Source organism: Silene latifolia, chromosome 1 (genome assembly GCF_048544455.1).
Source record: "Silene latifolia isolate original U9 population chromosome 1, ASM4854445v1, whole genome shotgun sequence".
Lineage (NCBI taxonomy): Eukaryota > Viridiplantae > Streptophyta > Magnoliopsida > Caryophyllales > Caryophyllaceae > Silene > Silene latifolia.
In genome coordinates this window covers 53650680-53678209 of record NC_133526.1, presented here as the reverse complement: position 1 = coordinate 53678209, position 27530 = coordinate 53650680, and the positions used below count along the sequence as shown (strand labels likewise).

Below are 27530 nucleotides of genomic sequence, written 5' to 3'. Positions count from 1 at the left end.
AATTACACCCGGAACAATTGGCGCCGTCTGTGGGGACACGTACTGAAAGTTGTTCACCTACATTACCAAAAAAAAAAAAAAAAAAAAAAAAAACCATTCGGCGAGCTAAGAAGATGTCAAAGCAACAAGAAACTGTGAGTGAAGGAATTGCATTCTTCCAGGATGACACGTTCCGTAATTCTGAGATCGGGCAGTCCCCCACCGGCCGAGTCACTGACACGGCGCTCGGGATGCCAAAAGAGCGAACACCGCGCGCGCCTACCGACCAAGTCACTGTCATGGGACATGTGGTCGATGCGGCCAAATTAAAGCTATTCCTGGACCTGATGGGTAGCACGCCGATTAACCCTGTCACGACGACGGGGACGGCAGCGCATCCACAGGTGACCAGGGCCCATAGAGTGGCTCCGAACAACTTGTCCGGAGCGATACAAGGAGCTGGGCGTGCTAGAACGCCCGGCAGAGCCGTGGTGCCGGTGGCGGACCGAGTCCTTCCCCAATCGCGGGAGGACGGCGCGCGCGGCAACAACGAGGCCAACCCCGAAGGAATGAAAGAAGTCCGACTCACCAAAGTCGGACAAGAAGCCCTTCCCGCCAGAGGGAGATAAGCCGGACTAAGGTTGCGAGGAGCCGATCGCCGCGTGTCATTCGACACGTGGTCGACGACCCCTCGCACCTATGTCCTCGAGATCCCCGTGCCGACTAAGCCGAAGCGTCGTCCTTATCATATAGAGGGGATAGCGACCCGACCGACCATGCCGAGGCTTTCGAGTCGTACATGTCGTTATGGGAGCGACGATGAGGTGTGGTGCCGAGTCTTCCCAACGACCCTGCATGGGATGGCTCGGAGTTGGTACAAGGGGCTACCTAATGGCTCGGTATCTTTGTTATGCCGACCGAGAGACAATTTCATAGCCCAAAGTATGCTTGCAACAAGAGAAGGGTCGTGGAAACATCGGATCTCCTAACTATCCGACCGGGGGAGGACGAGTCCCTCCGAAGCTACGTGAAAAGATTCGACGCTAAGGTTCGGCGAGATCCGTGAGCCGAACACCGAACCGGCGGCCTTCGCGCGATGAAAGGCCTCCCGAAAGGCGAGTTCAAAAACGAGCTGATCAAGTGCGAAGACCTCAACTTAGACTCCGCCGGAAAGATGGCCGACCGAGCCGTAAAGGTGGAAGACTATCACAAAACCTGGGTAGGCCACGGTGAAGTGGGCACCCGAGAGAGAGGAAGAGCGCGGGACAACATAAATGAAGGTCGTCGTGACGGGAATAGGTCACGGCCTGAGAGATCTAATAGGAAAGCTTGACACTCGGCGGGCGCCGGGGAGTTCGGGACCATACAACCGAAGCGGTACAAGTAGTCTCACCCCCCGGTCGCATCTCCGGCCGAGGTCTTTACCCTAAGCAAGAATGATGGACGGAAGTGGGCAAGGCCCCCAAGGCGAGGGGGATGGTGACACAAGCCGATTTTGCGAGTACCACGGCCACACCGGCCATAAAGCGACAGCGTCGACATCTAAGGAACGTCATCGAAGAGCTAATCCGAAAGAGGGGCCTCAGCAAGTATGTAGCTGGAGGCCCAGGAACACGCGCCGACGGGGCGAATAGAAAATCAGTTTTCCAACGGATGGGAGTAATCCAGGTTGTCATCGTGGGAAACGAGAATGGTGGGTCAGCTAATGGGCACAAACGGCACCTAAATGAGTTATACCAAGCCATCAACTTTGTGCCTAAAACAGCGATCCCCGCTTCCACCATCCCCGATATAACCATTGGAAAGAAGGACTACGATGGAGTCGTCGCCCCGCACAGCGACCCGCTTGTAGTCCACCTGGATATAGCCAACCACTTGGTCAAAAGGTGCCTGATTGACACAGGCGCCTACACGAACATCATGTTCAGGGAGTGCTTTCTTAATCTCGGTCTGAAGATTGGACACCTGAGCCCCTGCATTAACCCGCTATACCGTTTCTCTGGGGCAGGCCTGGTACCTCTGGGGTCAATCAAACTTCCGGTGATGTTCGGCCAAGCGGATGCGGCTAAAAATGTTTTATCTGAGTTCGTGGTTATCGATGGTTCGTCTGCCTACAATATTCTCATAGGCCGGGTCACTTTGAGCGAGGCCGATGCAGTGATGTCCATCCGGGCCCCGACATTGATGTACGTCTCGGACCGGGGGGAAGCACAAAAGCTCGTCTCAAAGGACGAGAAAGATGAAATAGTCAATATCCAAGTGTCTGCCAGGGGGTGCAACATGCAATCCCTCAAAGTGGCGAAGAAATCGGAGAAAGGGAAGAGCCCATCCTTGCAACAGGAGGGCGAACCGATGAATACTAATGTCGGCATGGTCGAAGGAGCCGAGACCGAGGAAGTGGAAATTGACCCGGGCGCACCGTAGCGTCGGTGTCGACTGGAGCCAAAATTCGAGCCGATCTCCTAGACCTGCGAGGAAGAACAAAGATGTCTTCGCATACTCAGCCGCCGAGATGCCGGGCGTGGCGGGAGGTGATCGTTCACAAGCCGAACGTACTCTCCACCGCTCGGCCGGTCAAGCGAGAAGATGAGGAACTCCTCGGCCGAGAAGGATGAGGCCATCAAAGCTGAAATAGACAAATTATTAGCGGCGGGCTTTATCGTGCCTTGTACTTACCCTGAGTGGCTAGTAAATGTTGTAATGGTGAGGAAATCGTCAGGGGCATGGAGGATGTGTGTTGATTTTACCAATCTTAATAAAGCGTGCCCTAAAGATTGTTATCCCTTGCCTCGAATAGATGGTTTAATTGACGCCACGGCCAGAGCTACACTATGCTAAGCCTGCTAGACGCCTTCTCGGGTATCATCGGTATTTATGGCCGAGGAAGATATGCCTAAATGCGCATTCATCACCAGTCACGGCACATTCATGTATAAAATGATGTCGTTCGGTTTGAAGAACGCTGGCGCAACTTACACTAGGTTGGTGGACAAAGTGTTCCAAAATAAAAAAGGGCGAAACATCGAGGCTTACGTCGACGATGCTATTGTAAAAAGCAAGTCGACAAATGAGCACTTAACCGATTTGGGCGAGACATTTTGTTCACTAAGGAAATATAAAATGAAGCTTAACCCAAAGAAATGTAACCCGGTGTCCGGGCAAGCAAGTTCCTCGGCGTGCTTGTCGGCGCCGGGGAATTGATGCAAATCCGGAGAAAGTCAAAGCAATACTAGACCTACCGGAGCCGAGAAATCGAAAAGAGGTTATGACGCCGACCGGAAGGATGGCGGCTCTCGCCCGCTTCATCTCTCGGTCGGCCGACAAGAGGACTCCGTTCTTTAAAGTCTTTGAAGGGGAATAAAAACTTTAGTCGGGGGGAGGAACAGAGCACGGCTTTCGAGGCAGCGAAAGCCCACCTTCGACACTGCCGACCTGTCCGGCCAACGCCGGGGGAGACGCTATATCTATACTTAGCGATTACCTCGGCCACGGTCGTCGTAATCGTCGGGGAAGAAAATAAGCGCAATACCCAATTTACTTTATCAGCCATACACTGCTGGCCGCCGAAAAAAATTACCCACTAATCGAAAAGGCAGCCCTCGCCATCGTCGTTGCCGCAAGGAAGCTGAAACCCTACTTCGGCGCACATCCCGTGACGGTCTTAACCGACCAGCCATTGGAGAAAGCATTAGAAAAATTCGAAAAATCCGGCAGACTTATCAAATGGGCAGCGGAGCTCTCCGGCTTTGGCATTCAGTACAAGCCGAGGCCTTCGATAAAGGGGCAAGCGCTTGCAGACTTCCTGGCCGAGTGCACGTATCAAGAAGAATCACATCCCGGCGTGTGGGAAGTGTATACCGACGGGTTCTCCACGGCGAACGGCTCAGGAGCCGGCATCCTTATCATCAGCCCTAACGGAAACGAGTTTGAGTACGCCTTGAAGTTTACCTTCTCCGCCTCAAATAACGAATCCGAATATGAGGCGGTGATAACTAGAGTCGAGTTAGCTAGAGCTGCCGGGGCGGAGCATATTGTGTTGAAAACAGACTCGCTCTTAGTGACTAATCAAATCCGAGAAGAGTATGAGACTCGAGATGATGGGATGGTAAGGTACCTGGAGAGGGTAAAAGCTGACACCTCAAAATTGAAATCTTTCCAAATACAGTGCATCCCTAGGTCTGAGAACAACCGAGCCGACGCTCTCTCAAAACTTGCCAGTTCGAGCATCAAAAATGTCAGTCGAACCGTGCTGGTGGATATCATAAATGCTAAAAGCATCACTGAGACCGTCGGCATGGTGGGCGACATCGAAGCCGAGACGACGTGGATGACTCCGATAATGAAATACAAGCTGACAAAAGAGTTGCCGGAGGACCGCATGATCTGTCTCGGAAGATAAGAAGGATTCTTTGCAAGGTACTTAGTGTTCGAAGGAGAATTGTACGAGAAGGTCCGTAATAAGACCACTCTTGAAATGTGTCGGCCCGGCCGACGCGGAGCTTATCTTTGACAGAGATTCACGAAGGCATCTGCGGACATCACACGGGGGCAAGAACGCTAGCCCACAAAGCTCTCCGAGCCGGCTACTTCGGCCTACCTTTGAAAGATTCAGGGCAAAAACCAAGAAGTGCAAGAATTGTCAGATGCATGCTCCGGTAATACATGCACCTTCCCGAGACCTGCAACCGGTACTTAATCCCCTACCATTTGCACCGTGGGGGATGGATTTATTAGGACCATTTTCGACGGCCTCCGGAGGAAGGAAGTACCTGATTGTCGCCGTTGACTACTTCACCAAATGGGTCGAGGCTGTCGCGGTACCTGCCAAAACCACGGCGGCCATAAGAAAGGTGATTTGGGAGAACATCATAACTCGTTTTGGGTTGCCCCAAGTCATTGTATTTGACCACGGCCGAGAGTTTTGGAGCGACACGGTGATGAATTGGTTGGAAGAGCTCGGTATCAAATTTGCATACTCCTCCGTCTGCCACCCTCGAGCAACGAGCGCGGCGGAGGCGGCTAATAAAACAATGCGAACGGGTTGAAGAAGAAGGTTGAAGATCTAAAGGGAAGATGGGCTGATGAACTACCCGGCGTCCTGTGGTCCCTTCGAACCACGGAGAAAGAAGCAACAGGGTACAGTCCATTCCACCTAGTCTATGGGTCTGAGGCCGTCCTGCCTACGGCACGGCTCAACTTAGCAGTATATCAAAACCGAATGAGAAGAGCCTACAACCGTAGGGTCCACAAAAGGGACTTGAGAGTAGGAGATCTAGTCCTGAGAAAGTCGGCCGCAACCAACAAAAGAAACATCCATGGTAAGATGACGGCCAACTGGGAGGGACCCTACAGGGTGGTTGAAGAAATGGAGCCGGGGACATACCGGCTGACAGACATGGAGGGTGTGCCTCTAATGAGCCATTGGAACACAGACAACCTTAGTAAATATTTCGTATAGCGGCGGAGGTGTCCGAGACCGTTGTGGGCACCCCAACGCGTGATTATATCTTATGAAGAGTGATCCAAGTTTTCCATCGAAATGCTTGTCCCCTCCGTAGTCGTACCAAAGTAGACGCCACGGCCAAAGCCGGGCAGTCACTACAAATACAGTTGATACTCGCGAAAGCGACCAACATGCTTAAGAACGTATAAGTACAGTTGAGAAACGCAAATCTGACTGCCTCGGCCAATCCGGGAGTGGCAGAGGAAGCGATCAATATGTCTATAGATACGAATGCAGTCGAGCCGTAACCTCGATTGCCTCGGCCAAAGCCGGAAGTGACGGGGAAACGACCGATATGCTAACATGTTTACAACAGCAGTTGGGAAGCGCAAATCTGACCACCTCAGCCAGACCGAGAGCGGAGGAGGAAGCGACCGACATGCCAACATGTTGCTGAGCAAATTGGGAAACGTGAATCTTGCTACCTCGGCCTGTTCAGGTGCAGCAGAGGGCACGACCAATATGCTAAAAACGTTTTACAGTTGAGATACGCAATCTAATTACCTCGGCCAAGCCGAAGGTAAAACGAAAAAAGCGCTCAATATGTTTAAAAACGTAAGAAGACAACTGAATGGAGGATGAGATCAAAGCCTCGGCCAAGCCGAAGGCAAATAAACAAACTTCATTGAAAATGTTTACAAGTAAGATAAGATAAAGTCGACGGCCGTCCCCATAGGGATAGCCTAAGCTCAACCTACCAAAGTTTAACAAAAAAGAAGAAACAACAAAAGTTACAACATTAAGACATGAAGCGCCAAAAGGATGGCAGGGAGGAAAGGCTCAAAAGTTGGCCCCCGAACAGCTGAGGCTGTCCGAAGGGCCAGGTGAATCTGGTAATGACCGCCCGTCTCCCTATGCTTGTTGCCGCTCGCCACCGGCAGCAGCAGCAGCATCACCGTCGGTGGACGGCCCAGAGGACGACTTGGCAGCTTCACGTGCCTTTGCCCTCTCAGCCTCCTCTCTAGCCTCCTTCACCTTAGCATCATGGGCCGCTTTGGCCGCAGCTTCCTGAGCAGCCTTCGCCTCGGCCGCGGCATTGGCCTCCTCAGCAGCCGCCTTCTCATCCAGAAGTTTGTCAAAATCTTTCCACGGAAAAGTGCCTTTAGGGAGGAGCTCCTAAATCGCATCCCTTGTAGCATCTTCAGCTTGGTCCCGGTACCGGGCACACATTTTAGGGATGATGACGGTTATCAGCAGCTCAATATCCTTCTCCCTCTGAGCAAGGATAGCCTTTGTGCCCTTATGTTCCTTCGCCTCGGCCAAATGCAGGGTCTTCCATCTTTCCCTCTGCTCAACCATGGCCTTATAACCGCCTTCAAGTTTGTTTCTCTCTTCCCGCAACTTAGCGGCATCAGCCAACGCGGACTCAACCTTATCTCTCTCAACCAGGACCACCTTCTCAGCGTCCTCCTTAAGCTTTCGCTCAGCGAGGAAGTCCTGCTTCGCCTTCTCGGCCTTCTCCCTAGAAGCGGCAAGCTCAAGCCTAAGCCGTTTGAGCGTAGGGGCAGTTTGAGCCACGAGCTTTTCTTGTTCGATAAGATGAGTGCCGGCAACTTCAGCCCACTTCACCAGCCTTTTGGCCAACCTCATGTCGTCCGCCCTGAGCTGAACGAAGGAAGCCTTCTCGGACGAGGTGTCGGCGGCGATATTTTTGTCGCCCATCTGCACAGGCTGCTTCTTCAATTGCCGTTCAGTAAAAAAGCAGTTGGCGGCGACGGCCGATCTAGAAAAAACCTGACAAAGCGTCCATATCAACATTCATCGACATATCAGAAAGCCTGTCATCAGGAATGCATAAGGAACCTTCTAAATCCGAGCCATGGGTTAGATCCGTACCAGTCCTAGCCTTCTTGGATTGAGGGCCGGCTGACCCCTCCTCTTTCCCTGCCTCGGTAACAGCAGCAGCAACAGGCGTTGTTTCTTTCCTCTTATGTGAAGGAGTAGGACCCTCCAGAACGGTGAGGTCCTCGTCAACATTGACGACCTCCTTATCTTTTTGGACTATGGGGATTGGAGATCGAGTTGGAGTTGACGTCGTAGCCGCCGAAGACGTTGCTTTTGGTCTCCGGCGCGGCACGTTACCGCCAATCTCTGCTTGAGTCGCCCCCACATCCATTGCTTTCAACGCCTGCTTCATAAGTTCGTGCGGGGCCTGCTTGCGATCACGCGACGCGGCCTTAGGGTGCAGTTCAACAACTCTCCTGTCCTGGTCAAGTCCCAACTTGCTTAGGATGGAGACAGAGAGATCCCGGCCAAATCGATCTGCAAGAAACAAAGCAGGAGTTAAGCGAAAGAAGTAAACCGAGGCTCAAATATCGAAGCATAAAAGCAAAGGGGGCCTCATACCGACCCCACTCACCCTGGCTGAGGGCCGGTATGAGGCCGACGTGACAAAGCGGCTCGTCTTGAAGGACGATCTGCGTCGGAGGCATCCATCCCTTCGGCGTGCCATCCTTCTCAGCCTCGAACATGCTCATTGCCCGCACTTCGTCGTCATTAAGATAAACCTTCTTGGCGTCCATCTTAATCTTATTACGGGAGACATATCTTTCATGCTCCCCCTGACTCTCACAGCGCAAATTGACGCGGCGCTGGAAGGACCGGGGCAGTGGATAGTCCTCCGGAACCTCGACATATACCCACCGCCCCTTCCAGTCTTTGCAGGATGTCAGCTTGGAGACGGTCACGTAACCCGGCTCGGTCTGCACGCTGTACCACCCCATGACGCCTTGGGTAGACAGCCGAAGATGGTGGAGCCGGCGGAAAAGGTTCACCGTTGGGGCCACCCCCTTAAAGAGACAAAACCATACGAAGCCAATAATCGTCCTAATGGCCAACGGGTGCAGTTGTGCCACGGCGACATTCATGGCTTTGATTATGGCCGAGACGTGTTTATTAAGAGGAAAACGGAGCCCATACTCCAGATGTCTAATATACACGCCTATACAACCTTCGGGAGGGCAACAGACTGCCTGATCACCCACAGGGACAATAATTCTATACCCCCTGCCGAAGTTGTAATGGTCTTCGAAAAGTTCAGGCCCGGAGGCAGAAGCGAACTTGTTCGTCCAAACGCGATCAGGTTTAATCGAGCAGGCTTCGCCGTGCCACAAGAAATGCGGCCTCTCTGAATCAGATTGGGTCTCTTCCTCCTCATCATCATCAAAACCCTCGAGATATTTCTCGTCGATTTCAGGAGAAGACGACTTGCGACCCCCGAACCCTACCGGGCAGACAACCAGTGGCTCCTGTTCAGCGGGATGCGGCGGTTCGTCCCCCGGGGTTGAGGTACTAGGCGGAGCGTCAACAGCAGACATGGTGGCAACGAATACTTAACAAATAAAAGTTGGGGAAGAATTGAAAGAAAGTGTTACGCCGAGTAACGCTTCAAGAATTAGAGAGAGAAAACTCTTCGAAAACTAGAAAGAGAAAATTTTTTTTGAAAAAGAAATTTGCACAGCAAAATGAGGGGCATACTGCTCTATTTATAGAGTAAAGCCCATTCAGTGGACTAATCAGAGCAAAGCCCATGAAGCGTCCACCAATCAACACCAGGCCACGTGTCAAGCATGCAGCCGCAGAAGGTCAATCGATATACAGTGACAAATCTTCTTCGACACGCTCCTTGGTATCTACTTGCCAACGGCCGGCTGATCAACCAGGCTTGGCAGCACCGGCCGGGGGCAATCAAAAGCACACGGCACTCCCAACCTTGGTCTCGGCCAGCGCCATTTCCTTTTCCACATTCGATATCCATTACACAACAATGTGGAGGGGGGATATGGTACGGCCTGAACAGGACCAAGCCGAGGAAGAAGTTCGACATGCGCATAATACGCTCAACACGCATCGAAGGTCCATACCACGGCATAGACTACGCTGGGGTCAAATTGATGGGGCATATTCTGCACCCGCTGACCAAGTCAACATATTGACCAAGGTCAAAGCTAAAAGACAACAAGTCAAAAGAAAAATGGCCTAACCGACAAAGCCTGTCGGCCTGTCACTTGGGTCTCGGCTCGACAACTAGCCTGCCGAGAGGCATATCCGTGTACTCGCATCCAGTCCCCTCGGCATAGAGTCAACCAGGCCTGCCGGCCTGTCATGGGTCCCTCGGCAGAGGGTAAGTCAGTCTTTCCACCTGCTACGCCACTTGGCCACTACGTGACAAAAGGTGAAAGTCTATAAATACTCCCCATCTCTAATTGAGAAACCAACTGGAAAATCTGGTATAAAACTCCCTTATCTCTCTACAATATACTTTGCCAAGTTAAACCTACAACTTATCTCTCTAAGTTTACTGACTTGAGCGTCGGAGTGAGTACGCTCGGCCCCAAGCCGAGCCCTCAGTTTGTTCATCTTTACAGGAAAGAGTGAAAGGAAGAGACGAGCAACGACATCATTCTACAAGCTCAAGTGGTCACAATCCTGCTCCGGAATTACACCCGGAACACCCATCAATTTTGGCACCTTGGCTCCAAACAATTTTGAGATGCACCCGGCTCAAGTTGGCCTAATTGAAAAAGATTTGTTTGGAGGACACATTGAAGAAGATGCTCATGCTCACCTAAGGAGGTTCAAGCGGAAAGTCTCTATGATGAAAAAGAATGGGGCATCCGAGGATACACTAAGGATGATGTTATTCCCATTTTCTCTAACGGGCAAGGCGGATCGTTGGTTGAATGTGCACCCTCCGGACACATTTACTACATGGGATGCTTTAGCCAAGACGTTCCTAGAGAAGTATTATCCATCATCAAAGACCGCCATGCTCCGAAATGAGATCCACACTTTCCAACAAGAGGATGGAGAATCCTTAGGTGAGGCATGGGACCGGTATCAAGACCTCATTGTTAGTTGCCCTCACCATGGAATTCCGGATTGGTATGTCATACAAACCTTCTTCCAAACCTTGTTGCCAAGAACAAAAGAAATGGTGAATGCCTCCGCGGGAGGGGGATTCGATCATTTGGGTGAGGAGGAGGGCACTACTCTAATCAAGAAAATGGTGGACTCCGAGGCAAACTATGGCACAAGAGTGAATGTCTTGAGAAGAAGCAAGCACCCTCCCGAATTCTTAGTGAATGTGGAAACTAATGCTAAGCTTGATATGCTCACAAAAAAGCTTGAAGAGTTGAGTAAGAAGAAGCAAATGAACCAAGTGAATCAAACTACTACTTCTCATGGACCATCCATGGAGTAAGTGATGCAAAGATCAACATGTGAGTCATGTGGAGGGATGGGTCACACTTATGAAGTATGTGCAAATAACCATTACAACAACTTTGATGAGAACAATGTGCAAGAGGTGAATGCTTTCCAAGCATTTAACAATTTTTCCAACCGTCCACCTAGACCCTCATTCAACAACAACCAAGGATCCAACCAAAACTTTGCCAACCAATATCAAGCATACCAAGATTATGGGTGTAACCAAGGGAACCAAGGTAATCAAAACTTTTATCAAGGAAACCAAGGTAATCAAGCCAACCAAGGGTTTGGTCAAGGGTTCAACCAAAGGTTCAATCAAGGATACAACAATAATCAAAGGTACAACCAAGGGCAAAATCAAGGGTTCAATCAAGGGTACCAAAGGAACAACCAAAATTCCAACTTTAAAGATCAAGGATATGGCTTTTCTCTTCTAATTTCCAACCAACCCTTCAACCAAGAGCCACCACCCCAAGCAAGCAATACCATGGGAGATGATAAATATGACAACTTGGTGAAGTTGATAGGGGATTTGGCAAGTAATAGCCAACAACAAATCAAGAGTCTTGAAGCTAAGGTGGTTTTCCAAGCTCTCATGAGTTCTCAAAAACCACCGGGTGTGTTTCTAAGACAAGGGCAAAATCCAAGGGACCCTATGAAGTCAAAGGAAGTTAATGCTATCATGGTTGGAGTTGAAGAGGACAAAGAAGAGTCATTTGATTTGCCAAGTCAAGAGGAGTTATCTTACACTACTCCATTTTCCATGGCTATGGAAACATTCCAAAAAGTTGACCATGAACCCGAAAAAGAGAGCATAGAAGACTATGTGATTGAGCAAATAATGACAATTCATGGTACAAGCTTGGATGTTGAAGTCGACCCGGATAAGGGAGAGATGGTTATGACCACACCAACCATTATGAGTGAAGAATTTGTGCTTGAGGAAATTGTGAAAGCACCAAATGTGATGGTAGAAGTTGAGGAGAACCCGGAAAAGGAAGAGATGTTCATGATGGAAGAACACTCTTTGGCCAAGCAAGAAGAAGTCATTTCTAGAAGAGTGGACATTAGTAGCCATGAGGTTGATGCCTCAAGTGAGAAGTGCAATGTGGTCAAATGTAAAGAAATCCCCATCAAACTTGATGACCCCGGGAGTTTCTCAATTCCATGTACCATTGGTGACCAAAAGGTGGATAGTGCTTTATGTGACTTAGGGGCAAGTGTGAGTGTCATACCACTTGCCCTTGTGAAGAGGTTGAATATTTCAAGCTTAGGCCGCACTTCCATTACAATCAAACTTGCCGATGGAACAATCAAATCTCCAAATGGGATTCTCAAGGATATCATGGTTCAAGTTGGTAAACTTTCAATTCCTACCGATTTTGTTGTATTGGACATCCCTATGGGAAGACGCTCTCGTGTCATTCTTGGTAGGCCATTCTTGGTAGGCCATTCTTGGCCACGGGAGGAGCCGTCATAGATGTCAAATAGGGACAATTGTCATTCAAAATTGGGAAGGAAAAAAGTTAATATCAAGCTACCACATGCTTCAAAGAAAACCGTGGTTCAAAACACGTTTGCCGTGGAAACTTTAGAATTCCATGAGAATGAAGATAAGAACATGGAGCTCTTAATTTCTTGTGAGCCAAAAGTTGATGATGAGCCACCGGATAAGTTCCTTGAAGAAGAAGTGAATGTTAAAGATAAGTGTGGGGAAAAGGGCAAGACTTGGGAAACCGAGTTCAATTCTAACACCATTACCCCTCCAAAATCAAAACCGAGAATTGATAAGAAGAAGCCAAAGAGATGGAGGAAGAGATCGAAAGGAAAGAGGGTATGTGACCCTAATGTTGGCAAAGAGACTAAGGAAAAGCTTGAAGAAGAAATGAACCGAAAATGGCAAGAAGTTCAAGATGCCATGAGTAAGTTGCATGCTTTGATGATGAAGAACAAGGGTTCATGTGTTGTTGATCCTTGTATTGAAGGTAGAAGGTTGGTGGGATCTCAGGATATTGATCCCGGTTGAATGAAGTTTTTGAATGAAGAGGTTTGGTGGAGTTACTTAAGAACCACCGCAATGTATATATTCTTCTCCTCTTTAATTAAGTTTTTACCGCATTTTGCATTTAGTAACATGATTAGAAAAGGAGCTAATCTAAATTAGTTCTCTTTGCATTCATATAGTGTAGTTTGCATCGTAGTTCAATATTGCATATAGATTAGATCATGCATTGCATACTTATTTGAAAATCACTAAAAAATTGGAAAAATCAAAAATCAACAAAAAACATGTATTTCATTTCCGAATTTCCTCCACACATTTATTTCCATTGGAAATATGTAAATAAATAAGTGTGGGGAGGAAATTCCATCATTTTAAAAAATACAAAAAACATGTTATTTAATTTCAAATATTAAAAAAAAAATTCCAAAAACATGTTCTTTAAATTTCGAAAAATTCAAAAACCACCAAAAATATGTTGTTTATTTTTCCTATTCTCTCCCTATACTTTGTTCCATTGAGGACAATGTAAATTTCAAGTGTGGGGAGGGAAATATCCACTTTGTGACTATTGTCTATATTTGTTCATATCATTATATACTTGTAAATTTAAGAAAAAGCAAGAAAATGCCTAAAAATTGAAAAATTTCTGAAAAATTCCAAAAATATTGCATTGTATATATATGTTTGGCTAACCTTTGGCATATGCATCGACCATTTGAGGCAAAAAGGAGCTAGAAATTGCTTGGTAAACTCGTTCTAATCTCTTACTCCTTTACCGTTCTTTCTTTATATATCTTGCATATTTGAAGGAGGATGGGAAATTTTGTGCCTTGGATGTTCCCTTGGGGAATCCTGGGTCGCGAGCAGTGATTCGATAACTTGTGGATTGTTGGTGTTGATGTGTTGCTAGGATTAGTCAAAATTGTTACACGTCTACTTTTGTGTCATTTCCATTTCTTGCATGCATTTGTTTCACATGTATATATGTGTTGTGTTTCCTTCTTGTTGCATTGAGTTTGTATATAAATTTTTGAACAAAATTTGGTCTAGGAAGGGAGCATGATACCCTCTATGATGATATTGTCTAGGCCGTGTCTTTCCCCTCTTAGTGGCTTGCACCTTGTGACCTCCTTGTTAGGGTGTTTGCTTGCAAATACCCGGGAAATGAGGCTAGACCGGAAAGTTTTGACCACCATGTGAGACCAAGACCGTAGACTAGGCCTAGATTTCGACATAGCTACTTTCATGTGAGATTTAGAGCCTCCTTGGGACCGGTACATCCATACCCGGTCTCCCTTAGGTGTGAGTAGGCTACTTGCGTGGCATGTCACATCACGACGCACAAGCATGGCGTCCTTTCCTTTTTAGACCATGAGATGTTCATTTATGTGCATATTTTGAAACAATTAGTTGCATTTCACTTTTTAGCCTCACATTGCCAAATAAGCCTAATCTTTCGACCCTTTAGACTAGATCCTATTTTGCTAACCCCTTTTGAGCTGAACCTCTCTTTTGGCACCTACAAAACTAGCTACATACCATAAACAACCTTCCCTTATCAAGAAAGTTGCTTACATGTTGTTGGTTGTATGAAGAAGGGTGTTTTGAGTCCTAGTTGATGATTTGAGTCGGGATAATTGCCTTCATTTGGTTGGTTTGAATAAAGAGGTTTTGAAAAAGAAAAGAAAAGAAAAGAAAATAGAAAAATGTAATGAAAAAGAAAAAAAATTTGCACAATTACTTTGTTTGATGAGAAAAAGCCAAGCAACACTCCTTCATCAATAGAGTAGAAAAAGGCGTTGCAAGAATAAAAGGGCATTTGATGTTTTTCCTAAGTGAGTCGGGTTTACACAATTTTTGCTTGATTTTGGCAAGCCAATTTCTTGTTAGGGTGTAGACGTTACTCATTGGTTACAATAAGGTGATAATTTTCGTGTTTTTCCAAAGTGAGTCGGGTTTGCACAATGTTTGCATAAATTCGGGAAACCAATTTTTGTTAGGGTGTAGACGTTACTCATTTGTTGTAATAAAGTGGAAAAGATGGAATTTTGGCAACTTCTTGATGTGTACCTCCACATTTTCCCGAAATGATGCTTGCACCAACCCCGTTTCGACCCATCACCTAGCCCCGTTACAACCCTTGTTTCTCTTTATGCATGTTTTCCCTTTTTTTTGCATCTCATAAATGGTCTTGTAGGAGAGGATTCCATGTTAGATTGCGGGCATGTCTCACGAGTCGAGTAGTTGAGTGATTTTGGTTACTTTTTGCACAAAAATCACCCATTCTAAAAAGAAAATGAGAGACTAGTGAAAACCGTGAGGATGTCGGTAGTCTTGGTCCCCTTAGTCATGGGTCAATTTGGTTGAATCTTGCGTGTGTCGTGTAAATCTTGAAGGTTAGGCTTTGCTTCCCCCTTTCCCGCCTTTGAATCTGTTTCCTAGGCATTTGGTTGTCATATTGAGGTTGCTTGAGCCACCACTAGGGCATTGACACCCGCCAAGACTATGAGACGGTATCTCCCGACCAAAACCTTTAATTGTTTAAAGTAAAACGGCCGCTTAGATGAGGAAAGCGGTTTGAATTTTTGTGATGCATCTTATGATTGATTACGTGCTTAAATGTTTGATGTGTCTAAATTTTCTGCAAGCCCCCACTTGCCTTGCATCGGAATGCATACCTCATTGTGTTTCGTTGTAAGTTGAAGGGACGGAGGAGGCCCGTTAATTGCCTTTCATCGGATATTATTAGTTTATCTAGTCCTTTTATATTACGGATCTTAGTTTAATTTAATGAGCTTACTCGAGGACGAGTAAGGTTTAAGTGTGGGGAGATTTGATAAGTAGTATTTAGTCGCTTTTTACCCCGCATTTATATTTTATTCCGACTCGATTTTGCGTGCTTAATTGTTTAAAAAGCTCATTTAATTAACTAATTTATAATAATTAGTCCTCGTAATTATATTTAATATTTAGTCGTATTTTATATAATGTTAGTATTATTTTATTAATTATTTTAATAATTTAATTTGTAGATGAGTCGGAAAGTAAAGAGCAAATCGGTTTAAGACGGAATTAAGGCGGGTTTGAGTAATCTTGTGAAGCAAATGAAGCAGCAATGTCGAGGTCAAAGTTGACCATGTCCACCCATTCAACAGTTAACAGCAGCAACCATCTCCTCCGTTTCCCACATCAATAACAACTGCAACTTCGACATCAACAATATCAAGCAACAAAGCTTCATCTCGAATCACCATGGCTCTCGTCCCTAAGCTTACAATTACCTCCTCTGTTTCCCCTTCATATCCATCATCACACTCACCTCAACCCGAAACCCGCACCTGCAAACAACCATTTACGTCTTCACCTTCATCATCAGCTCAACCTCATCCTCGTTTCCCTCCTGTAATTTGGCCACCATCAATCACCATTTCATCCACCATCGTCCTTCACCAAGCAACCCAGAAACCCGACATAAATCCCACGGCCAAGGCAGCATCGTCATCAACAATATCCACCACCATTCACGACAAACCAACTCGTGCAGTCCATCATCATCTTCATCATTCATTACCTTCACCTCCCCTGCATACCAAAACCCGAGCCCAACATCAACAGCCATCACCACCATTAACAACCATAACCCAACACCACCAAAGAACTTCCCCTGCCATTTCCCTTCCCCTGCCATCCTCAATTCAATCACCCTTCAATACGACAACCACCACCATCAAATTCACCCATTTTCGCACTCGGAATAAGAACCCGAGTCCAACTCACCACCTGCTTTGTCCTGCATTCATCACCATCACCTCCATAAATCAACCAACCCAATTCGACTTTATCAATAGCAGCTCCTTACTCAACCACCCACGACATCACCATCAACTCGTCTAATCTCCACCGTGAACTACCACAACCTCCTTTTGGTCGACAATCATCGTCAGGCAACAGTCACCAGCAGAAACCACCACCATGAGCATCAGTCGAGAAGCCAACAAGCATATGTGCTCTATGCCGGTCAACCGACAGCCGCCCTTCAACCGGCAAGGAATACTTCAAAGTCTTGGTTCAATTTGTGAAGTTCTCGCTACCGGCATAACGACCGGCAGCCTGCCAGCCGGCACAACGCACCAAATCAACAATTTCGCATCAATCTTTGTCTATTCTACCGGTGCCCCGGCAGCCGTCGTACCGGCATAACACACTTCACATCAAATTCTTCCCCTTGCTTCATTGCCCTCGCTGCCGGCATAAACCCCGGCCGCCGGCTGACCGGCAGAACCCCCCTGCTGCGTTTTGTCAATCCGTCGTTCCCCTTTTCCCCCTTTTTTGTCTTTGCTTTTATTTGATTTTGGATTATGAGCTGTGGAATTGGTTTTTGAGTGTTAGGATTATTATTATTATTATTATTATTATTATTATTATTATTATTATTATTATTATTATTATTATTATTATTATTATTATTATTATTAGTATCATTATTATTAGAGTAGTATAAAGACTTACACATTACCTTACACTACCTCATATTAGTTTACACTACCTTACATTAGACTAGAAATTAGACTAGCTTAGTTCATCCTCTTCTCAACAATTGTAGAACCCTAATATTTCCTCTCTCATTTTCATTCAATAAAAAGTTGTAATCTTTCTTTAATTATTAGTTTAAATCTTCCTTTGTTTATGCAAGTTCTTCATTCCTCAATAGTTTACAATTAGTATTTTGGGTTGTATTTTGAAGATTTGAAGAAATTCATTCTTCCATTATTATCCAAGCTTGCTACTTTCCTCTTTGTTGGTACAATTCTCATCTTTTGTTTACATTACTTTCATTTGTTTACATTTCTTATGTTGGTTAATTGTCATTCATTCAAAGTTTCCATCTTTATCAATTTTACAATGTTTACTTGCATGTTGTTGGAATTTGTTGTTAATTTCTCACCCATGAACATGTGTGAGTAGTCTAATCTAGGGTCTAGGGGGAATTTGGGTAATTAAGGGGATGAATTTGGGTTGTTAACCTTTTGAATTGGGTGATTATGTGGTTTCTACTCTTAATGCATTTGAAGTGTTTGTGGAAATGCCTCAATGAAAATTGGACATTTCATTAACATGTTTGGCTTACCTTGGTGCATTGTGCTATTAGATAGTTTTAGAAGTGTTCATCGATGAGTTTTAATGAAAGTTAGAACATCTCTTTGATGCATTCGATCCGTCTTGGTGCTCATGCTATTGAGTAGTCTTTATGCTTTATTTGTAGCTAGTTCATCTCGATCAAGTGACAACTTATTGAGGAGCTTAAGGTGACTAAGAAATTAGTCTTAAACCCTTGACCACCATTATTACCCTTCTCTTGTTAGACCTTGTTTCTCCCCCTAATTGCCCTTTGTGAACCCAAAGACCTTAGCCTCCCCTTATTAATGAAAAAACAATTTCATTTAGTTTAAATTTTATACCTTGTTGCATCTTAGTTTATAATTAATCAACTTTATTTTTATTTGACTAAATTGAGACTTAAACGGACTAAGTATACACCCCCGCCATCTTTGTATTCGACACCCGACTAAATACTACTTTTAATTGGGTTTTATAAATTTGTTTTTGATTGGGAAACGACGACAAATCCCTCACATCAAAATGGCGCCGTTGTCGGGGATGGCGTTAGGTTATGCTTAGTTAGTTAGAGTCTTACGCTTAGTCTTAGTCTTGTTGTTTGCTTGTTTGTGTAGTTTGTGTGCTTCTTGTAGAGTGTGTGTGATTTTTGCCTCACCCTAGTGTGTAAAAGCACTAGGAGTCTTACGGTTTGTCAAGTTCCACCATTTGTATATGATGAGGCCTAAGCCCAAGTATATCATGAGGCCTAAGTCCAAGTTGAACATCGATGTATCCAATTATTTGTGAGAATATCGATATGTGCTTTCCATTTCTGAATTCACATGTAATACCTTACTTAATAGCAATCACATCATTGTAGATTCCTCCTCGGGCCAACGTTGCATTTGAGTACCGCATTTGAGTATGTCGAGTTGATTTAATGAATTGGAGAAGCTCACTCTCCAACCTGTATCGTTGGGTAGGGGTTGCAACAGGCGGGAATTGGTTCTTCGTAAAAATGATCTAGATTTAAATCATGTTTTTAACCTATCATTCTATATTCTTATCAACATTTATTGAATCCAAGAAGTCTAAAGGATAAGGGGCCATTAGGTGATAGTGACCAAGTTTCATATCAATCTCTTACATGGGCTTATATAAGGTTCACCATTTAAATGGACTTTATATGTTTTGTAATGTGAAGGATGGTATCGAGACTCGGCACCACCACCTAGTTATGCCATCTTATATTCTAAATGTTAATGTATGTTATATTATAGCTGTTCATGGGTCATCCCGCCCATTAGCCCATCCCGTCCAGCCCGCTTATTACGTGGGCTTGGACAAGTACTTTTTACCCGAAAAATTAAGAGGGCGGGCCAAGTCCGGCCCACCAAATTAAATGGGCGGGTATGGAAAACAAGAAAATCTCGTGGGCCAGCCCATTAGACCCGTTTACTATTTAAATCCTTTACTTTTACTCTTAAAAAAAGACATTTTTAAAGAAAATTGTATCAATTTTATAACGATGTGGAACACTAAAATAATACGTAAACTATAAAGGTTAAAATATAACAAAAATATTTATATATTGGGTACCCTTATATATTTTAATTAATAAAACATCTAAATTGAAGTTTCGTGTTATGGCCCATTAGCCCATGGGCCGCCCGACTTTTGACAAAAGGGCGGGTAAGGGCAAAGATAATTGGCCCATAATTAAGGCCCGGCCCGCCCACTAAGTCTTAAAAGACAACTTTTTCCTTCACGGCCCGGCCCATGTCTGGCCCAAACCCGCATTTAAACAGCTCTATGTTATATGTAATAGATTAATAGCCGTAATAGGTGGAATAGAAACCGTATAGTAGGAAACAAGATCAAGACAACCCAAAAAAAAAGTATGCTTCACTAAAGATTTTATCCACTCTAATAAATTGCAATTTGCAAGTGGAACAAAAACAAGTGTTATAGAAAAGGAAAATGAAAGGGCGTTACCGGGTGACACCTAATTTGGGCGCCACTCTCTCACGTGGGTTAAGTGGGGACCCCTTCAATTAAGAATGGTTGTGAGAGGTTGACACCCAATTTAGGCGTCATCCGGTGACGCCCTATCACTATCCTATAGAAAACGATGAGTTTTCCCAACCAACGAGCAAAATCATAGGGGACAAGAGAATGCATTCTTCAACTTGAATCAAGTGAATCAACACAATAAGCAAATCAAAACCAACAAATTAAATAAGAAAAGCCAACAGAACGCCAAACCCTATTGAACACAGATAATAATGTTGCATATGTATGACACTACTAGATTGTTACTAGTGACGCAGTCTCCGATATCTATCAAGAGGATCTTTCAAGTGAAGACGGTCATGGTAAACTCTCCAAGCATAATCTTCGAAAGAAAACGAGTTAAACACTCTCCCATCCTCATCATCTTTTTCTTTACTTTCAACACTTTGATGATCATTACTTTCTTTACAATCTTTCACAGGCTCAAGATCGTCTTTTTCGTCGATCTTTGCAGGGAGCGGGAGAAGAGGTGAAACCGTGGTCTCTAGAGGAAGCGTGAGCAGCATCGTCATAGATATACCATGCGAGCCTGACCTTGCTCTGTCCTCTGAAACTCCAGTTGGTCTTCCTCTAATCTTATTTAGTTTCCCATTGCTCCATACCTATCAAAGTTAAAAATTCAACTAGTAGTAATGAGTAACTTTAAAGATATACCAGTCTCATGCATTTTAGTCAAATTAGGTTTCTCATCAATCATCACGGAGGCCGTTATATATGTCAGGTTTGGTCTATAGATCCTCTGTTTCCTATAGTGCATTCATTTGTTATTGGCCTTTCAATTGTTGCTCCATACTACGACTTCTTTCACTGCCATATCTATATTGGACATTTGGACGTCCCCGGGAATTCAGGACAACGTCGTCAATTTGAAATACTCCATAGTTTATACGGGGTATATTAAGGCTTTGTTTGGTAAACAACGGGTTAATATTGGTAGAAGCAGGTTGTAAAAGTAGATTATGTATAACAAATTATATTAGCGGATTTGACCAAAATATATAATTAGCAGAATTTATTAATGTGTTTGGTAATCAGCAGTTTCAGATTAGCAAATTGTTTATTTTTTTTTCTAAAACGACCAACATTTATATGAATTAATTATTGGTAACTATTATAACATATTTTTAAGGGTAAAAATATCAAATTAAATATTCTCTAATCTAATAAGCTGGTAGGACCAACATATTGTAAAATAGTAGATTGCACCTAAATCTACTATTTTAGTATGGTGTCTACTAGACACTCCAAATAGTATATTGACTGATCAAAAATACTAAAAGGACTCAATATGCTAAAAACTTTTCAATGTACTAGTTATCAAACACATATATGCAAAATTACCGAATATATATACAGGCAAAAGTACAATTTATGCTTAATACGGAGTAATATACATATACAATACCCTTAGTAACCCCAATATCATGAAACTCCCATTTTTACACAAATACATGTATATAAGATGATCTTGCACAATATTTTATAAAATGTTTTTCTAATGAATGAAACAGTTCTACATAATAAGTAGTACTCTTATTATGTAGAACGATTTTGCAAGAGACTAGTTCAAATAAAGTTAATACATGACATATGTATATTATCGTGTTTGCCTAAGCAAAGATGAGCCAACCAAATTGGATTACTCTTAGTCTTAATCTTAACTCCTAAGTCCTAATCCAACCAAGTAGGCTTTACTCCAAACTTAGCTTGTACGCATGTAATACGATGATACTGACATCACAATTTTCTATTATATTAACAAACTGTATTAGAACGCTTAATCAATTTATAATGCTGATTAATTATAAAATTAATAAAAAAAGTAGTATTATCGGCAACTCCACTTAATTAAATTTGTCATGTACAGTACCTGAGCAATATCACCGAACGTAACCAATATCGACCCAACCTCAGGCTCCACCTCCACCGAACCTACATCCGAAGCTAACTTCCACTTTCGCGCCCTTATCTGGTACTGCAACCCCACCACATACGGGTACACCCTACCCGTTTTCTCTGCCTCCAACAATGACACCCACATCAACGGACTGGACGACCCCGACTCGTTTTCTCCAAACGGGTTATCAAACCCCATCATGGACGCTAGCTTTCCTACTACATCCAACCCCACCTTCTCCAACTCCCGGGTCAACTCAGTTAAACTCGCTAACTCGGTTGTTGTTGTTGTTGTACGTCCGTCGAAACAAAACGAGGTCGTATAATCATCGTCATCGTCGTCGTCGTCGTCGTTACCATGGAAGCCTAAAGGCCAGTCATTAATAGGAAAGAGGGTGTGTTTTTGCAGTGTAGTCGAGTTGAAGAGTGAAGCCGCTTCAGACTCGGCCGAGCTGGCGAGTTGGGAGGAGAGGTGGTGGTCGTCGGGACAGAGTTGGAAGTAACCGAGTTGAAGGGAGGAAGTAGTGAGAGAGGTAGGAAGGGGAGGTGGAGAGAGGCGGCGAGTGGGGAAGGAGAGGGTAGGAGGAAGGCGGTGAAGGAGGCGCGTGAGGGTGTCGGCGGCAGCAGCGGTAGTGGGGGTGGAGGAAGTGGGGTGTGTTGATGGAGTTGGTGGAGGTGCGGAGGTGGGGCCGGCGTAGTGGGGTAGGAGGTGATGAGGTGGGATGGTGTGGGATGATGATGATGATGATGATGAGCTTGCCATGGTTTAGTGCAAAATTTTGTAGGTTTCAACTATGATATGTATAAGACTATATAGAGTATGGAATCGAATGAGAGAAAGGTGATGATGCTAAAGTGTTGAAATAATCAAGTTTGGAGAATGAAATACCTACTTTTATAGGTTCACCACTAACTTCAATCACAAAATCTCATTTGTGACGGCATGGTATCCGTCACTTTGGAGTGACGGATACTATTTTCTCTCACAAATGACCCAAATAGAGAAGAGAGGGAAGTACATGGAGGTGTCCCCACCTTGTCCCCTATATTCGTTTTGTGAGTGGCATTACCCGTCACTTGCTCCGACCCATCTTCAGTAAGACTAATTGAACTTCAATTTAACTAAACATGTACTCCCGCATAATCTTTCTAACATTGGCGCAACATTTAAGGGTGTGATTAAAATAACAACTAGTTTATTCGTCTATAACTAAAAACGGGTCAAATAATTTAAAAGTGTTGACATTTTTTGCCCTCACCACCCCACTTGTTGTTTGTCCTATTAGGAATGTGGTATCATATTTGGCCCGTCTTTAGTTATAGACGGATATGTGCCATCTATAATGAGATTTTTTGTCTTAAAATAAGCATAAATTTTTGTTGTGGGTGAGGTTATTGGAGAAAGGGAAGGTTTAGTTGGTAGTGCTCTTGGGGTGAGGTGATTAAAATAAGTATAAAGTATGGGTATTATGGGGTATTCTTGTGGAGTGGGGTGATTAAAATAAACATAAAACTTTACCAAAAAAGGAAATAGAAAAGGTATTGTGAATAGACGAAAAAGGAAATAGAGAAGGTTATTTAGAATATTTATAATAGAAGGGAGTATATAATCAATCAATGTACTTTACTATTTTTGACTTAATTGTAATTTTGTGTTAAATGAGTTTGGAAACTTTAAGTAACAAAGTTCAAAAACATTAAAATTAGTGGCAGAGCCAGGATTTTAAGTCAGCAGGGGTGAAAGGGTAATATTATAAGGGGATCACAAAAAAATTCAAAAAGTCTAACTAAAATTTTCAAATTTTCCAAACGCAAGCGGAAACGACCGTCTCTGCTAGCCCCCGCTCCATCACTGATTAAAATAAAGCTCAGAAAAGTGTAAAATCAATTACATGCACGTATGTAACCCGCAAAAGTTGTGTGTTAATGATTTATAACTAATATAAACTAGTTTTAAACCCGTGCACATTGCACGGGTTGTTTTTCAAACATTTGGTCATTTGTTATCATCAAACATTTAACAAAATTAGATAATATTGTTACTTTTGGGAATTCACATGCATAGATATGTAATATAAAATACATGTAAATATTAAATCTAAAATTTAACATTCATATATCAATGTGAAATAATTATTAAAGGAATATTAACAAACATCTAAATCAAGCGGTAATAGCAAACTTGATGTTTATATCTTCTACAATATAGGTGATGTACGTATTGAATACGATTTAAATCAAGCGGTAATAGCAAAGTCGAGTTACTTTATAAAACAATTTATCTTTTTCAGTTTTAAAACGGTTAAAAAGGTGGCATACACATATTTTGATCCGTTTTCTTACCATGTTCTGACCTGAACCATATTCGACAACTTTACCATACCTTTTTAAATTGTAGTTTAGAATATTGGTCATGTCTTATATGGGTCAGGTCGGAACATTAACCCATATAGTCCATGAGCGTGTGTTCAATACAACAACTAATAAAGTGAACTCCTTAGATAAACTCAACTATTAAACAAATTTTGCTTATGAATTGATTTTTTTTTTTTATTTAGATTTTGAATTGTCGTGTCATAAACTTATTTTATAATTTAATTGATTTTTTATTAGTTTTAAAAGTATGATTTATATTAGAGAAATGATAAATACAACCCTAAGGGTTGCTTTTAAGAAGCCAAAAGAGGAAATTAATCCTTAATATTGTTATTAATTGCATCGTCATTTTAACTAATCAACACCAATTTATGATTAAATCATCCTTGCGGCGTGTTTGGGAACCTAGGATTGGAATTTAATTTTGTAATTGAGACATTTCAAGTGTTTGAGAACCTTTAGAATTTGGAAATTGACTTAATTCCATATCAATTCCAACCTAGTTAAAATTTGAGTCTCTCAACATCCTATCATATCGTAATCATTTCAATCCCATCACTATTTACATTTTTTTGTCATGCAAATTTCATCTCAATATTTTTATTTGGGATATTTTTTCCGATCGCAAATATTTTCATGATAATTTTTTTTTCAATAAAAAAAATTCGATCACCACACTCATATCCGTCATTCCAATTCCAATTTCTGCTTTACCAAAAAATCTTTTAGAATTAGATTTGGAAGTGAATTCAAACAATTTGATTTCTACAATTGAGATCATAAAAATGAAATCAATTCCGCGTTTCCAAACATTACCTTGAATAAAAGTTGAGTATTACTTATCTTTTGTAACTAATTTGTAAGTGGGAAAACAATAATAAATGAATTTTTAATTTTATACTTTGTAATTTATCTTTGTTCCTTACTTGTTACAAAGTCTATAATCCAAAAATGTGGAAATATCTGTAAAACTTGAAAGAAAAATTTACTTCATAAAGCATATTATATAGATTACTCATATTTAAGAAGGTGTATAAATTAAAAATGCTATCTTATTTTAAATTTGTATAAGAACGTGTAATTTAAGGCCATTGTAATATAATACTACGTTCACATTGGCTAATAAATGGATTAAGTAGGAGCAAGTCTCTTGTAAAACCGATTTAGAATAAGACATTGTAAAACAATTTGAAAAGTACTCTAATGCCCCCCTTAGACAAAAATAATAAGTAGTGGGAAATTATTTTATAGGGGTCAGTTAAGTAAATAAATTTATGGTTTTACAATAACATTACTGTACAACCGATGTACATAAGATCGAGACTTTTTGATAAGGTAGTACTCCTATTATCATACAAAGTATTATTTACGTCTCTTAAAAAGTCATGATATCATAAGAGCTCTCTTGCCCTAACCGAGAAGTTGGGGGTTCGATTTTCAACCGCGACATACTGCGCTCATTTGAAAAAAAAAGTCATGATATCAACATTATTTTGGGTTTTAATGCTAACCATTGTAATTGGGTGTATTATTTATGTCTTTTGTATAATTATGAAGTCTTTTTTTTATGGCAGTATAATATTAAATTTTAATATATTCCTATTGAACTTAAAAGAAAAATTTGTAAATTAAAAAAATTCGGAAAATAAAAAATTGACTTCATTTTGCATGTGCCGAAGGCGGTTACCCCTCGGCTAAAATATTAAATCTGCATAGGTGACATAATCATGATGTCAGCAATATATTGCAAGTTAGAATTGGAAATGGGAGACGTGCCTTTTTACGCGGATCCCAGTTTAATTTTTTTTTTAAAAAAAAAGTTGCATATGATGATGTGGGTTAATAAGAATGAGTTAAATGTTATTGTATTTATAAAGATAAGAAGGGCCTAATTCATTAGGTGCAAGTGTGGAACTCATTTAATAATGGTAGTAAAAACAATTTTATCACCATGACAAAAAAAAATCTCACCAAGAGCAATTTTGTGTAGGTATATACTTATTAGGGCAGAGTACGGATCGGATATTTGATCCAAAGTGCTAGTTCGGATCGGATATCCATATTAGAAATCTTGAAGTTAGATATTCAATATCCAAACCAAATGTCTCGGATATCCAATGTTCGGGTATCCAAAATAATCGGATCGGATGCGGATATCCATCGGATATCCATACTTTTGAATTTACTTTAAAATTAAGTTTGAAAGAGGATTATATTCATAGTTTTACATGATAATTTTCTTTTGTATTCTTATCCCAATGTTCTCGCTATAAAATTTAAGTACCGTATTTCTCTAATATTTTAAACATTAATTAAGTTGTTGTATCAAGTAAAAATTTATTTTTTCGAAATTATATTAGAAAACTATAGTTTCGGATCAGATCGGATATCCAAATGTTTTAATTCTAATATCCATATCCAAACCAAAACCAAAGATTTCGGATCAGATATCCAAACCAAACTTAACTTTCGGATTGGATATCCAAAATTTCGGATCGGATTCAGATCGGATATCGGATCAGTTTGGATAATCGGATTTTTTGCTCAGCCCTATTACTTATATGGCCTGATTGTGCCTTCTAGACTTTAAGTCTATCACCTCCTAAAAAGGATGGCTGCCATGTTATAGGTGGTTTGGAGGCTATTATGTACGTATCGGTCGTAGGTTTTCTTGTCATTAATTAAAAAGAACAATTTTCTTATGTAAGGTAACGTCTGTAAACATATCTAATTTAATTTTTCTGTAATTTGTAGCAATTGGTTAAGGTGAATTCAAAATTATAAATTATAAAACAATATTTCACCAAAGATCAATACTCGTATAAAATTATATAAGATACAAATCACAAAACTTAATATTTTGAATCGTTATTGGTCAATTTTGTGGTGGTATTGATCATTTTCAGGTTCTTAAATTCACATAATTCTTAAGAAAATATCGTAATTGAGTTGTTAACAAGTCATTCTCCATTATGCAAATCGGGTGTGCTAACGTAACAAGTTACTCGTATAAGAGTATCTATCGGTTTGCTTGGGTGGGTCTCGTGATATGGGTGAATTACTAAGTTAAAAGGATTAAGTGATTTATATCGCACTAAAGTACATATGAACTTAAATAATCAGCGACGTGTAAAAGTGCAAAACATGAGGAGGAAGGAGTGCATGCATGATACCAATTACATTAACAGGGATTGCGAATCACGAATGTATATTGTATTGTATAATAATATATGCGAGAATACATAAATAAGATGTTGTGCGGAAGTTACTCTTGAGCTCTTTCCCAAAAGGCCTTGTACTATTATATTTTGTACACGCTTATAAAGATGAGCTTCCATCTTTATTCTACCGATGTGGGACATGAATTTGCACCCTAACAATATGCGAGAA

At 42.3% G+C, this 27530-nt stretch overlaps 1 protein-coding gene and 1 non-coding gene across 2 annotated transcripts; both read right to left on the bottom strand.

Annotated features, from left to right (window-relative positions):
* Positions 1 to 10250: 10250 nt before the first annotated feature.
* Positions 10251 to 10357, bottom strand: LOC141618992 (small nucleolar RNA R71). Its single transcript, XR_012531558.1, has one exon. It is a non-coding gene; the product is annotated as a small nucleolar RNA R71 (small nucleolar RNA).
* A 9601-nt stretch (positions 10358 to 19958) lies between these two features.
* Positions 19959 to 22633, bottom strand: LOC141605574 (uncharacterized). The gene is made up of 2 exons (XM_074424410.1): positions 21739 to 22633; positions 19959 to 20470 (listed from the first exon to the last, which is right to left on the bottom strand). The coding sequence occupies exons 1-2, from the start codon at positions 22525 to 22527 to the stop codon at positions 20114 to 20116; spliced, it is 1146 nt and encodes a 381-aa protein (XP_074280511.1). The 5' UTR covers positions 22528 to 22633; the 3' UTR covers positions 19959 to 20113.
* Between the last annotated feature and the right edge of the window lie 4897 nt (positions 22634 to 27530).